This window comes from Lepidochelys olivacea, assembly GCF_965140295.1.
Source record: "Lepidochelys olivacea isolate rLepOli2 genome assembly, chromosome: 2".
NCBI classification, from domain to species: Eukaryota; Metazoa; Chordata; order Testudines; family Cheloniidae; genus Lepidochelys; species Lepidochelys olivacea.
This window is the reverse complement of record NC_140412.1, coordinates 118,586,456-118,601,686: the sequence shown is the minus strand read 5'-3', so window position 1 is coordinate 118,601,686 and position 15,231 is coordinate 118,586,456. Positions and strand designations below refer to the sequence as shown.

General features: G+C 41.1%; 1 protein-coding gene across 2 annotated transcripts in view; it reads left to right on the top strand.

Annotated features, from left to right (window-relative positions):
- FARS2 (phenylalanyl-tRNA synthetase 2, mitochondrial) overlaps positions 1-15,231 on the top strand; it is a 367,678-nt gene that overhangs the window by 250,989 nt on the left and 101,458 nt on the right. For both annotated transcript variants that reach the window (XM_084618405.1, XM_084618406.1), the window contains exon 7: positions 1,314-1,465. In XM_084618405.1, the coding sequence (XP_084474531.1) occupies positions 1,314-1,465 (152 nt within the window). The remainder of the gene's footprint in view (positions 1-1,313; positions 1,466-15,231) is intronic.

Here is a 15,231-nt window from a genome sequence, read left to right as displayed (position 1 = left end):
GTTTATTCTAACTGCAGAGCCATATTTTATTTTTGATAGGGAAGGGTTGCACAGTGTACCTGCATTGTTTGCCTTACAGAGCCTTGGTTGCTAGTGGTGATGTGCAAGAGGAATTAAGGTTGAATGAGTTTGCAGAAATGGCAGCCAGAATAACTGTCTTTTTACTTGTGAACTGAGCAAAGGAGGCACTGAGACAATGAACACTGGAACCCCACAATGCCGTTTTGAGAGATTAAAGTTTTTCAGCTTAGAACTGCACTTTAGCTACTTGACAGTTCAGTTTGTGCTTTAAAAAACAGTGCACAAACTTTGCAAAATTTGAAGGAATTAACTCTGTGAAAGCTTAGTTTACATGTTATTATGAGCATAAAATAGAATTTTAAATATCTCTATCCAAATGAAACATTTATATAGATGTGTTGTCAAGGTTCCTTTCCTACTCTGAACTCTAGGGTACAGATGTGGGGACCCACATGAATAACCCCCTAAGCTTATTCTTACCAGCTTAGGTTAAAAACTTCCCCAAGGTACAAACTTTGCCTTGTCCTTGAACAGTATGCTGCCACCACCAAGCGTTTTAAACGAAGAACAGGGAAAGAGCCCACTTGGAGACATCTTCCCCCCCCCAAAAAAAATATCCCCCCAAGCCCTACACACCCACTTTCCTGGGGAGGCTTGAGAATAATATCCTAAACAATTGGTTACAAAACCATCAAAGACCCAAACTCCTGGATCTTGGAACAATGGAAAAATCAGTCAGGTTCTTAAAAGAAGGCTTTTATTTAAAAAAAAAAAAGAGGTAGAAATCATCTCTGTAAAATCAGGATGGGAAATACTTTACAGGGTATTCAGATTCAAAACACAGAGGATCCCCCTCTGGGCAAAACCTTAAAGTTACAGAAAACAGGAATAAACCTCCCTCTTAACACAGGGAAAATTCACATAAAACAAAAGATAAACTAATCCGCTTTGCCTGGTTTACCTATACTGGTTGCAATATTGGAGACTTGGATTAGGATGGATTGGAGAAGATGGATTTCTGTCTGGCCTCTCTCAGTCCCAAGAGAGAACAACCCCGTAAACAAAGAGCACAAAACAAAAGGCTTCCTTCCCCCAAGATTTGAAAGTATCTTGTCCCCTTATTGGTCCTTTGGGTCAGGTGCCAGCCAGGTTAGCTGAGCTTCTTAACCCTTCACAGGTAACAGGATGTTGCCTCTGGCCAGGAGGGATTTTATAGCACTGTATACAGAAAGGTGGTTACCCTTCTCTTTATATTTATGACATGTGTATACATATTTTTTTTTATTTTTTAGCCTCTCAGCAAATATCCTCCTTTGATAAATGACATCTCTTTTTGGCTGCCCTCTGAGAAATACTCTGAAAATGACTTCTATGATTTAGTCCGAACCATCGGAGGAGACTTGGTGGAAAAGGTTGTCCTCATTGACGAATTCACGCATCCCAAGTAAGTAAAGCTCTTGAAATATTTCTTCCCCGTTGTCAGATGATGATATGTGTTATCTAGAAAAATGTATAAAAACATGTTTGGTTATTACAATGGCTGTACATTTACATTTTCATAGCTCCAAAATGTTTTCTACAGCAGTTTTCAAAAATGGGTTTTATTTTATAAAAACTTTATTTTCCTTTTAAAGTTTTGCATGAATGTTGAATATATGCTAGGGAGGCATAGTGCTGGCTGAAAACCAACTTCCCACATAGATCTGCCAGTGTACCTCACCCACAACATCCCCATTCTAGTCCTAGACCTGAGCCATGGCTGTTATTTGTTTGTTTATTCCCTCCTTTCTTTCCTATGGTCTGATCCACACATGTATGACGTGCATGACAAGAATAGTATTGGGTCATATAAGAATATTGTTTATATTTAGTGTGTGGGAGGGGGGAGATTAGATTTTGCTCTGTTTTCTATTAGCCAGCCATGTAACTGGAACTATTCACACTTCCAGGCATCAGAATTCCTTCCTGTTAGAATAGGAGCACAAAATGATCATACAGGAAAAAAAGAGTGGTCCATCTCATATAGTTGGTTATCTCTAACAGTGACAAATGCCAGATGTTGCAGATAAAACTATTTTTGAAATCATCCTCCACACAGTTTAAACTACCTTACGCCCTTTCAAAGAGGGTAAGAGGTAAAATTTTATTGGCTGAAACCGTTTTAAAAATTGGGTTTTAAAAATAATTTCTTTTCAGTCATTTTTTGTTCTTGTAGGTTGATGGGGCTGTGAATCTAATTGTTCAATATTATCTCAGGGGTGAAGGGAAATTTCTGACCTAAACCTAGCTGATCATCAGTTTATGCCCTGCATCCTGCAGGCTTTTCCTACCGTAGTCAGACATTTGACACCATTGTTCTCTTGAATTTGTTGTACACTGTATGCTGGATTTATCAATTATTTTTCTGGCCTGGTAGCTATCGTGGTTCAACAAGTGAATAAGTTTTGGTTGGTTGTTGGCATTTTCCTTAAAGTGGGCTTGGCATTGTATGAAACAGAATTTCATTTATGCAAAGAAATGGATGTGCCACTTGAATTTATGGAGTCATCTAAAATCTTTGCATTTCTAGTCCCTAAGCGTTCCTAACATTTAAGTGATGTCTCTTGCTGTGAACAGGATTTTCAATTAATACCTCTAGACTGAAAAGTCAAATGTTCAGGAGAACAATATAGGCTATGATCAGATAATGAGTGCACCTGAGCATAAAGACAAATAGGATTATTAGCTATGGAGAATGTGAAGAAAAAGTTTGTTGCAGCCATGCACAGCTTTCTCTTTTTATTGCTACTGGGGCAGCGCTGTATTGTCAGTTAGCACAAGACAATGCATAGACCTGAAAACTAGGCACATTGATGTTGCTGAAAATACATTTTAATTGCCAGTCTTCATATCAGTGTTGATACAATAAAAGAAGCATCAGAAAGTTATGTAAAAATGGGAAAGACCCATCTAGAACTAGTCTAATTTCCTATATGCTAATTCTATGCTTTTACTCTAGATAAAATATCTGTTCCATTGACAGGTTTTGTGTTGGTTGCTATCTTCTCAGGATACTGTGTTTAAAAATGTGGTATTGCCTCTATTGCTAACCATTCTCTTTGGGCAAAATTCTGAACTCCCATAATGCAGCAGGGGGGTGAGCCAAGGTCTCTATAGAGGCTGGGGGATGGAAGAGTCCTCTGTCTCCAGAATGGCAGCCATGTTGCTCTATGGCTAGTAGTGCAGCCTTGAGGCTGAAGTAGTCCTCTCACCCAGCATGTTCCCTCACTTCAGGCATCACGGCCTAGTTGTGGCCCAGCCATCCTCGTTCCAGTAACTCCCAGCCAATTGCCCTCTAGAACCCTTGCATGCTAAGGTGTAGGAGCTTTGATGGTGATGATCTCTGTAGCATGTAAAGGCTACAGGCTCCTGCATAGGGTCGTCGTCCCCCCCCCCGGCCCCCTCCCCTCCCATTGGTGCTGCTCCCACCTTGTCCTGTTTAATTGGCTCAGAGCCTTCCACAGTTGTGGGATGGGGAGTAGGATTTTAAGCCCCTTTTCTGCTTGTAAATTATCTGCAGCACATTTAGATTTTTATGAATGTATTTGCAGTTGAAAATTACTTGATTAATAGCTTATGTGAATGTATTTGTCTATTCAATAGACAGCTTGCAAAACTATTTATTGTGAATATTGTTTTGAGTATTGAGCTATGACTCGTCCCCTCAGTCATATATTATTCTTTCTGCTAACTGATGGAATGACTACTTGCATATCCATAAAGAGCTTTCAAGATGGCTGTGCAAATACTTCATTAATACATATTTCTACAAGTATTTCTGACATTTTCCCTTTACTCCAACATGCTGGTGAACAAAAATGTTTTCATGCACATGTTTTCATAATCAAAAGGGGTTGTGAATACCAAGAATTTTATGGAACGTTACAGAGTGGACAGCAATTGGTAAACATTTCTAGATGTTGTGCAATAACAATGGTGCTATCCACATCCAATGGTGCTATCCACATCCACATCCAAATTCAGTACTTGTTGTATGGGATAATCTATCCAATATTTTTGAAATTCCATCAATAGTTAAATCAGAAAGTGGTCCTCCTTTTCTGGTCAAGACTTTGCTAATTTCACAAAAGAAATGGGTTTTCCTTGAGAAAAAAACGATTGTCCAAAAATCAGGCAAATAGAGGAAAGATTTATGCCTCTCCTAAGTAAGCAAGATTGCTGCCATCCAAAAAATTCCAGTAAGAAGAGTATATGAAATTGTTGAGACATTAATATCAGTAATGCATTCGTGCATAGATGAAATTCCAGTGAAGATAATGAGAATGCAATGCCCAAACTTCCAACAGAGACCACAAAGTGAAATAAAGTTGACTCTGTGTGTGTGTGTGTGTGTGTGTGTGTGTGTGTGTGTGTGTGTGTGTGTGTGTGTGTGTGTATATATATATAATAGAAAATAAGCTGTACTGTCTCATTTTAAAACCAGAAGACATACCTGGGTGAAACAGTCAGTTTAGAACAAAAAAACCTCTCAATTTCATCTTGTACCATTATGGGTAACAATAAGGGAAGGTTGGGAGAACAATATGTAGGAATTCATCCTGTTTAAAAGAGATGTCTAATTTCAAAGTCAAGTAAAACAGAAGAGGCTGAATGCTGATCTTCAGAAAATGAGTTGAAGGCTGTACCAGCAATGTGTTTTCTCAGACTTAAAGTTTTAAACTGTTGTTGCTAAATACTTTGGCTCCAATACAGTGTGACAGCTTGGAAAGTGCACCGTGGCCCTACAGCCATCATAGCCACCTCTGGAGGATTCCATCTGAACAGCGAAGTACTCCGGTGACATACAGCCACTGTAGCAGCTTCTAGTACAAGTGATATGGCTGGAGAAAGGTTGTGGGCACAGGGGCAGAAGAATCTATACCATTAGAACACATTTCCCTTCAGAACCTAGAATTGAACCCAGAAGTCCAGAGTCTCTGTATTTTGGTTAAAGCTACCTTTGCGTGCACTTTCCTGCCTGAGCAACACATTTCAGCCCCACCCCTTTGTATACTCCATAATGGTGCAGGACACCTTGGAATCATGTGTTCTGAAAAGTTTGTTCAATATCTTGTGGATACATTTATCCAGTTCAGGATCTGGGCCCCAATTTTAAGTTTGACACAAAAATGATCTCTGTGAGGTTAGTAAGAAGATACAGTGTCTAACAGGGTGACTTTCCCTTTAAGGGCTAGAGGCTGCAGAGCCAGCTTTCCCTAGTTACTAAGTGGGCACACCTGAGCAGGGATCAGGTGATTCCTCTACAAGAATCTCAAAGAAGCTTCAGAGAGGGAAGTGTCAGGATCCTAGCAAGGGCAGTTGGGATCAAGGTCAGAGAAGGGTCAAACCTGAGGCTTAGAGTAGCGGAGGAGTTCTCAGTCAAGTTCCAGGCCGGGGTCAATACCAAGGATCAGAGTCCAATTCAGGTTTCAGGGTGTGGGTCAAGAGGTGAGGTCCAAATCAAGCCAAGGGAGAAGCCGAGAGTTCAAGAGCAGGGAGCAGGAATAGTCAGGGCAGCTACAGGAGATCTGCGCTGTTGCCTGGACAGTTCCTGGAATGCCCTTTGGGTTTATATAGGGCAGGGAGCCAATCAGGAGCCATGAATCTGGAGGCGGGACATGCCACAGTCTGTGCCCACAGTGTGTTGTGGATAGTGGAGCATGAGCTAGTTATAGTTGCTGCTGGGTGGTAGTATGGAGATATCTGCTGCAGGCCCAGGGTTTGAGACTCACTGGGCCTTACAAGGATGACGCTCAGGAAACTGCCAAGTGTGAGAGAAGCTCCTGTGGGGAGGACCTTGGCACCACGGGAGTTTGGGGCTTGCAAAGAGTAAAAGAATGGAGACCCAGCTCTGGGAAGGAAGCCTGAGGACTCCCTACCTAAAGAGAGAGCATGAGTGAACTGGGGTTGGTGCCTAGAATGCCGACATGTGTGACAACTAAATACGTTGTATCCCAGAAGGGGAGTGGTTTTAATTACCTTTTGACTGTGATCTGGAGTTTTTGTGGAATGCAAGTAGGGAAATCAAGGCAAGGCTCTGCAGAAAGACCTATTCACATCCCTGTTTTATGGAAACAAGGTGGGTGAGGTAATATCTTTTATTGGACCAACTTCTGTTGGTGAGAGACAAGCTTTTGAGCTTACACAGAGCTCTTCAGGTCCTGTTACGTGGAGGCAGGCGAAAGAAATATATAAAACTGGAAACTAGAAATGAACTGTGTTCTCAGTGGTATTTAACAAAGTAAATTTTTAATCAGAACAATTAAATATACCCTGAAAAGGCAGTATGGGAGAGAATAAGCAGGAAAATTTCTTTTCACATGCCGTGTTAAAAAGATAGCAAGGAAGTAGTGAAGGAAGGTTGTTCCTGTCTTTGAATGAATTTCTTGTATACTTTCTGGAGACAGTTGTACATTTGTAAATGTGTAAATACTAAAATAGGAAAACTATTATCTATTGTAGTTTAGCAGGTATACACTGCCACCGTTTCAAAATGTCCTGGATATAGAATAATCAGATGACCAATATGTTGTCTGATCCTTTCTCTACCCCCTCTTTGCCCACCATATTAACTGATAAAGGGCAGATTTGTAGTGGGGTAGGGAGAAGTCAGCAGATCCCATCTTCTACCACCGTCTATCAAATCGCTCCCATATCTCCTGATTAGATTGTATAAAAGCCAATGTATGTTACATCCCCTTATTTTCTCTTTTCTTGGCATATACTCTGCTTCCTCCCTCCACTCTCCGCCAAAAAAAAAAAAAAATTCAGATTAAGCAATGCATACACAAATACTTTTAGAGCTTAGTTCTTTATCAGGGATATTTTTCTGTCACGTTTTCATTTTGCTTCTGCAAGAGGTGAATTGCGGTGGAATAACACTGAAACTCTGTTTGCTGCTAGTATTACACAAATTAAAACACAATTAGTTCAGTCCCTGAACTCCGTGTTCTTCATCCTGAGTACATTACAGTTTGCTGAGGGATTCTCTGAGATTACCTTTCACTGCTGACCTGGCGGTGTCCCAGTTGTAGTTTCTCTGCAAAGATCACCAGAAGAGGAGAGACTGCTTGACAAGAGCTATCAGAGGATAGAGGCCTCCTTTTGATGAACTGTGTGCTTTAGTGCTCTGGAGCTTTTCATTTCTTTGATCAAATAAATGGAAGACTAATATTTCTGCATTAAATTAATAATTTATATCAGGGTCTTTTGAAGACTACTGGCTGCTTCTGGCCCTTTTCATCAACCCCAGTAATTGAGCAAGCCTCCGAGCAAGATTACACAGTGGTTTGTAAAAGCCGGCGAAAGCCCCATTTCTCCTCTCCCCTTCCTCCCACACAAAATAGCACAACTTACTCTCTTCAATGAATGAGAAGCTCTCCATGTTTCGCTTTTGTCTCATATCCCTCAAAATGACAAAAAATAAAATAAAATGCTCGTAATGAAGATTCCTGGAGCACTCATCCATCGGTGTTCCAGTCTTGGCATGCATACACCACAGATCAGTGTCTTTTGGCTAGCAGGTTGTGTTTGTGTCCCGGGCATCCTTACGCACCTGTGACTGAGGATGTAAAGGGCAGAGCAGGCCCAACTGCCACTCAGTTCCTTCTCACCACCCATGACTGCAAGACCGAACTCCTCAGTGTCCGCATCTTCACGCATATGTTTTCATTAGCTGTGAATAGTTGTGTGTGTATTAGCACTAGTTAGGTAGTTTCTCATTGGCAGATAAATTGACAGCCTTTTGGAAGTTGTACTTTTTGTATTTTTTCCTCTCTAATAAGAGAGGTTGAAGTCTCCAGGCTTTAAGTATTGCTCCTCTTGTGAGGCAGCGATTCCAGTAAAGGATACAAGCACAAAGGTGATTTTTCTGGTTAGAGGAAGTACATAGCCCTTCCAAATGTGCTGTGGGAAAGTCCTTTTCTTAAAGGGACCTTACAAGCTAGGGAGGTGCTCTTGAAAATGTTTTTCCTAGGCCACTCTGTGCAGCCAGCCTCTGATCCAGGCAGGGCAGACCAACCTCAGAGTAAAAGCACCCCAGTGAGTTCCATATCCATTAACTCATGGGTTCCATCTACAAAGATCATGATGGCTCAGGATTCTGATAGGCTGGTTAAAGCCATGTGCTCAGCCACAAAGCAGCATCACTCTCCCCATAAAAGCATAGGCAGCTCCCATTCTAAGGAGACTCCATGGGCCAATCCGGGTGCCATAGGAACTTTGAAGTACTGGGACTCCTGCATTGCTTTGAGAACTGAAATCAGATGCCTCTGGTACCAAGGCTCCTTTTGAAAATCCCAGTTTTAAACAGCAATAACACACCCTAGGTCAAAATCTGTAACTGTCATAAATTAAAAATCTGTCATAAAAAAGAAATTGTGTCCTGTGAATGCTGTGTGTGTGTGTGTCTGTATACTGATCTGCACAAGATTATTTTATACTATATTTTATTGCATAGCAATAAAAGCCAGATCAGCATCTGCTTCTGCTGCATGGACCTCATCTCTTGTATCATCCACTCGATAGTCAATGGACTGGATATAAAAGGAACCGAGAAATACTCTTTTCAACTTTGTTTAGAAACAAGTCAAATAAGCCCTTGCGTATTATGGTCAAGCACTGGTTCTCTAGGTTACAGTTTTCCATCTGGCTTATTCCCCTCTCGGGCTGAGGTGTTTTTTTTCCTCCTCTTTTCACCTTTGCTTTCTGTCCTTAAATTCTCATCTTTTTCTTGCCTGCTGCTCCAATTGGTTTTCTGTGGCAACAGAGCCATTGCTTTGGAAAGGTCAGGAATACAGTCAATTTCACTTAGTGCACACATGGAGAACACAACACCACAGTTGGAGGAAAAGCTACACAAGAATGGAAGCTGAAAGGGAATAGTGCAATATCATGAGGCTTGTTGAAAACCAACCCATTCTGAACTTTGATCTGCCCTGCACTCAGTTTTATAGAAATGTATTTTATGGCACTCTAGTTAACTTTGTGTTGGTTCTAGGGATGAGCAAACTCAGGGCTGGTCTCCACTATGGGGAGATTGACACCGCTGCAATCGATTTAATGGGTCTAGTGAAGACCTGCTAAATTGATGGCAGAGCACTCTCTGGTCAACCCCGGTACTCCAGCTTTCCAAGAAGAAAAGTCGACTAGAGAACATTTCCCGTCGACTCAGAACTGTGAAGACACCGGAGCAAGTCGATCTAAATTACGTCAACTCCAGCTACGTTATTCATGTAGCTGGAGTAGCGTAATTTAGGTCAATTTACCCCCATAGTGAAGACAAGCCCTTGGTTTGCTTAGTTTTTTACATATGGGAATATTGTGGGTTTGAAATTTCAAGTCTGACTCAATCACTATAGGGTATGCATTCTGCTTGCTGTAGAAAAGATTGCAGATTGCGAGGACAGAGCAGAATGGTGGCAGAGAGTAAAATCCATGGGGGGAGAAGCAAAGTGAAGGTGGTTCACAGAGGAGACAAGATGGAAATCTTTAGACCGTGAGGGTGAGAAGAGAAATCTAATTAAGTAACAAATAACTACAACTAGGTAATATATATGTCGTATACAGGTCATCCACTTCGTGCTAGCTTAGAATGTTGGGTTCTATCTCAAATTTATAGAACAGATATTTCTTTAAAAAAAAAAAGTTGAATTGTCCTTGTGTGGAAGGGGAAGCATGGATTTAAATTATAGGGAAAATATGCATGAACTTCAAATAGATTTGAGAATCCCAAAATATGTGAAGTTAGTAAAACCTCAAACTAGCGAGGTTAATCCATTTACTACTATCAGTCCAGCTTTAAAACTCAGCCATAAAACATTCTCCCTGGGTTGAAACTAGATTTACTTCAAAGCAATCCCCAGCAATTGGGCTAGCAGTCAAAAGACCAGAAAAGCTGAAATATGCAATATCAATTATCCACCACTTTAAAACTGTTTAAAAACATATTTACATGATAGATCGTAATAGCTATTGTAATAATCTACTGGACTAATATTCATTTTCACAATTGGTACATATAACTACAGTTCGTATTTAGATGATAGACTGTAGTGGCCCAGAAGGACAGACTGAGGTCCACTGGGGACATTATCCAATAAAAAAGAAAGCCTATGATAGTGTAGGTATTGTATGAATTTAAAAATATAGAAATAGAAATTGTCATACCAGAGTATACCAAGACACCTTCTGGTCCAGTATCCTGTCTATAGAATTGTCCAGTACCAGTTGCTTCAGAGGTGCACATAAAATCATCATCCTGGCCCAAATTCTGCAGGTCTATAATTCATGGTACAATTTCATTCTGACTCCATACTGGTGTCACCTTGTGTTCTGAAGCTTGAGAATTGACAGACCTTATCATTTTAGTGCAACTGTAGATACTACTCTTATTTTTAAAATCTTACTAAGCTTATTTGCCTGGAAGATTTTCAGTGGCATGGAGTTTTTGATACACTATGCAAAGTATTTTAATTAGTTTTTAAAAGTTACCTTTTAGTTTCATCTTGGTCTAGTATTATTGGGAATCCAGCTGGACTTCTTTATTACCTATTTTATGTCAAAAACCTCTTTCGTATCTCCTCTTCCTTTCCCAAATGAAATAAACCTAGTCCTATTAATTGTATATCTCGTCACCTCAAATCATCCTCTCCCGCCTCTACAAAGCTATGCACTTTTGTACTCACCATCTTTTGATCTCAAACATTTTACAAACTTGGATAAGCAACGTTATTATTAATATAAAAATGGAATAACTGAGGCCCAGGCACATTTAGATAAATTTTTCTAAGTGTTCACTAATTTTTAGCGTCTCCGTTTTTGGATGCTCAACTTAAGGATCTGAATCCTGGTTTTCAGAAGTTTTGGATCTGTACAGCTTCCATTGATTTCCTCTGCAGTTGTAGATGCTTAGAACCTCTGAAAATAATGGCTCAGGGTGTCTCAAATTGGGCACCCAAAAATGGGTGTATGAAAATCAATAGACACTTAGGAAAATGCTGGCCTAAATGACTTGCCTAAGGTGACACAGCAAGTCAGTGACAGGATCTGGAATAGAATAGATGTCTTCTAACTCCCAGCCGTCTAGATCTACCACTATGCCCACACACATGCCTCTAATCCTTATTCTCAGCATAATCCACCTAAGGATTTAAATAACTTAAATGTCTTCCATATTATTCTATCTCCCATTATTAATACTGTCTAACAGCTTAGACACTTTTTATTTGACAGGCACTGTGCATTGAACGAGTGTCATTGTTGCCTTTATCTGTTTCCCAAGGAATCAAAGCTAATTCAGAACCCATGAGTGTGAAAAAGCAGTTGAAATTCTTTCATAGAATATCAGGGTTGGAAGGGACCTCAGGAGGTCATCTAGTCCAACCCCCTGCTCAAAGCAGGACCAATCCCCAGTTTTTGCCCCAGATCCCTAAATGACCTCCTCAAGGATTGAACTCACAACCCTGGGTTTAGCAGGCCAATGCTCAAACCACCGAGCTATCCCTCCACCCTTTCTTCTAATATGCATTTGTGCTGCTCCCTGGGGGTACCCAGGGTTGTGAGACACCTCACTACCACTGGTCCTTAGCATGAAAGAGCCTTTTCTGTGCCCACCAGGGGTCAGCTTCCTGACAAGCCCAGCCACAGGCAACACAAGTACTCTCCTCTCAGCCCACGCAGGCTCTGCTATCCCTCATGCAAGTTACTGAAAGATAAACATCAAAACCCAAATCCTCCGAGTGCCCCGCTGGAATGTCCAGCCCCTCTTCCACTGGACATTCACATTATTACCAGCACTGCTGTTCCCAAAGAAACAGTATATCCCAACTTGCCAGTTACACCGTAGACCCTAGTTCCGCTTAACACGCAGCACTTATGTATGTTTATAGTGAAAATAAGAATGCATTTATTTATCAAAGAACAGAGATTCAAGTGATAGTAAGTAGGACTAATGGAAATAGAGGGTTACTTATAAAATCATAACACATTCTAGAGCTTAAATTTAACAAACAAGATGCCCTCTTTTCTGAGAAGGTGCTGCCTACCCAAAGTTCTTCTCCCAGCATTTTTCAACCAGGATGCTGAGATCCTCTTTTCAGGAGACCAAACCTGCTGGCAACTTGTCTCCCCCAGATGAAGGATGCCAGGGTATCTTTCTGCACCCACAGATATATTAGACCTTTACCTGAAAACAGGGGTCCCTCCCCTGATGTTCACCTCTTGCTGTTTATTTCTTCTCTTGAAGTTCCCACAGTCTCTTCATTGGCATTTGACTGAGTACACAAATAGACTTCTATTGTAAGACACAAAATATTAAACCAGATAGATAAGAGTCTCCCACCTCTGGCCTTGTGGAAATGGTCTTAAGGCATATTATCTACAAGCCCTAAGGACATAATTTCCTATATATCTCCTTCAGTATTATCTGCACATACATTTTGCAAAGATTATGATGACCAGCGTGACACAGGCTTTCAGTAAAAATCCTTATGACATTTTTTAATGAGCTACAATGTAAATACCAGACCCAGGGGATCCCTTGTAACCCTTATGCCCTCTACCAGTTGACACCAAGAGGTTCTTGGGTCACAACATTACCTTGCACTTGGCAATGCTGAACTGAATCTGACCATTACTATGTTTTGTGAGGTCCTGGGGTACTTGAGTCTTCCCTAGTTTTGAAAACCCTAACTAATTTTGAACCATCTTGCTATTCATCCCTACTGCTGAGCGCTACCTCTGATAGTTTTCTGAGTAGATCTGGGACTAGAAATACAGACTTGTTGTGGGGAACTTCGGACAAGTCACTTCATGTCTCCTTTTTTCCCCTATCTGCAAAATGAGTATGATAATACCTTAATTAATGTTTGTAAAGTGCTTTAAGATACTCACTTGTAAAGGTGTTAAGTCAATGCAAAGAATTAGGATGATAAGTTAGTCTTTATATACCAAAGCCTCTATTTGGTATTTGCTTAGAAAAAAGTTATTTTTCATCACATCAGTACATTAAAAGGTTTAAAATGGACATCTGTTTGTTCTCTCTACATTTACTTCCATCTTATGCCGGTAGTATATTTTTAAACTGCTTTTTTAATTTTACTTCATATATTTATTTTTTTGGTGAGTTGTATTCTTTCTATTCAGGTTTTTGGTATAAAAGTAAAAATATACAATTTTCCTTCACCCTCAAAATTACATGTCCCTGACTGCCCCTTCCCAGGACACCCTGCTGCTAACCTCCCCCACAGGACCCCATCCCGCTATCCGCTCTTTCTCCCCTGACTGCCATGACCCCTATCCACACCCCTACCCCCTGACAGGCCCCCTGGGACTCCCATGCCTATCCAACCGCCCTTGTGCCTTGTCCCTGACTGCCCCCAGGACCCCCTGCTCCTTATCCAACCCCCCCATTCCCGCCCCCGTACCATGCCACTTAGAGCACCAGGACTGGCAGCCGTAAGTAGCACATTCCTACTGGGAGCAATTTAATACACTACACCTGCCCTCCAGACAGTTTTGGAACCCTGATGTGGCCCTCGGGCCAAAAAGTTTGCCCACCCCGTCTGAAAGGGTGGTCAGTGCCCTGAATCTCATTAGCCAGCTAGAGATGAGGGTCATCAGAACCTCGCAGGACTTGGTAATAGTTTTCTTAGACCTGTAACTTTAAACAAGTTGATTGTTAGTATAGAATATCCACCAAGTACAAAACAAACAAGTTGAAAACATTGTGATCTCTTCCAGGAATGCTGACATTTGTTTGTTCTGAAATTACGAAAACATGTTTCCTTGGTCTAAATGTTAACATTTTCCAGCATAGAGATCATTAACCTTTCAGCTGTTTATTGCAGTGAATCAACTTTTTAAAAATCCGTCCTAGCCAGAGAGAGGTTTTTTTCTTACAAAAATTAATTCTGGAGCCATCAAAGGTGAAGGGAAGAATTAATTATTTAGTGCTAACTTCATCCCTCTTCTGTGAAGTTACAGTAAGGGGTGAAGAGGGGCATAGGGACTTTCTCCCCTTCCCTCCATATAAATAGCATTATAGGGTCTATTCCTAGCCTTAAGGCAGTCTAAGAAGCGCCTGGCTTCCATGCCAGCTGGCACTTCACAGCTTCAAGGGGGCGTGGTCTGCAGGTAAGACCCAAGCCCAGAGCTCCAGCTGGCAATTACATATACTGCAGGTCGTAATTCAGGGCAGCTGCACCTGTATTTTCCTTTAGTGATGCAGCAAGGGCACACAGTCACAGGCTTCCAGCTCCCTAGCCATTGCCTTTCTTAGGTGGAGACTGGTCTCTCCCCCTTCTGGTCGGGTATCTCCATGCTAAACAGCTTCCTGCCTTCACTATTTTATTCCTAGACAAAGACAGACTGCCTAAGCAGACCTGTTTGCCTTATCTTCAGAGACTAACAACAGCATCACTGCCTTCAGTTAAGCTACCACACCATTCTTCTAAGCAAGTATATTTGATTATTAAAGTAAAAGGACTACAGAGAAAATATATTTAAAACATTCTTTGCTCAGAACAAGAACACTCATGAGAAGTTCAGTCCATCATTTACACAATTTAGAGGTCTTTGAACTGGAGTTCTCAGGAGTGGGTAATCGGTATACAAGTGGTTTCTCTTCCCAGGGCATAGCTTCAAAAGGATGAATTTGAAGTGGGTCATTTATACTCTCCTAAGTATTCCTAGGAATTCACAATACACATGCAGTGTCCCCAACGGTCCTGAAAAGTTTCTACTAAGAGATTGCATGAGTTCTGTCTTTCTGCTAAGGAAACTCTATAGAATCACTCATGGACCCTCAAGGTATTAAGTGTAATCAATAAGGTTTAAGTTACCTCCATAAGGTTTGCCCAGGATATTGCCATATCTGTCGCACTGTGATAAACAGTATACTGGAGCAAAGGACTGCTGTACTGCTTGTGAACGGTTTGCTTGGTAATGTACTGTGGCTCTCTGACTGGAGTCATTGTGCCTTGAATGAGTAGAATGATTCTTGTGACAGAGAGGTGGCTGACACTAGTATTACCACCCCATTCCTGCCCTCTCTGTTCAGCTCCCATAGGAAGGGATAGAATTTTTCTCAATATATGCTTAAGAGGAACTGAGACTTTTGGGGTTTAAAGTAGGTGTTACTGATAAGTATCTGAGCCACTTCACAGAGCTAAA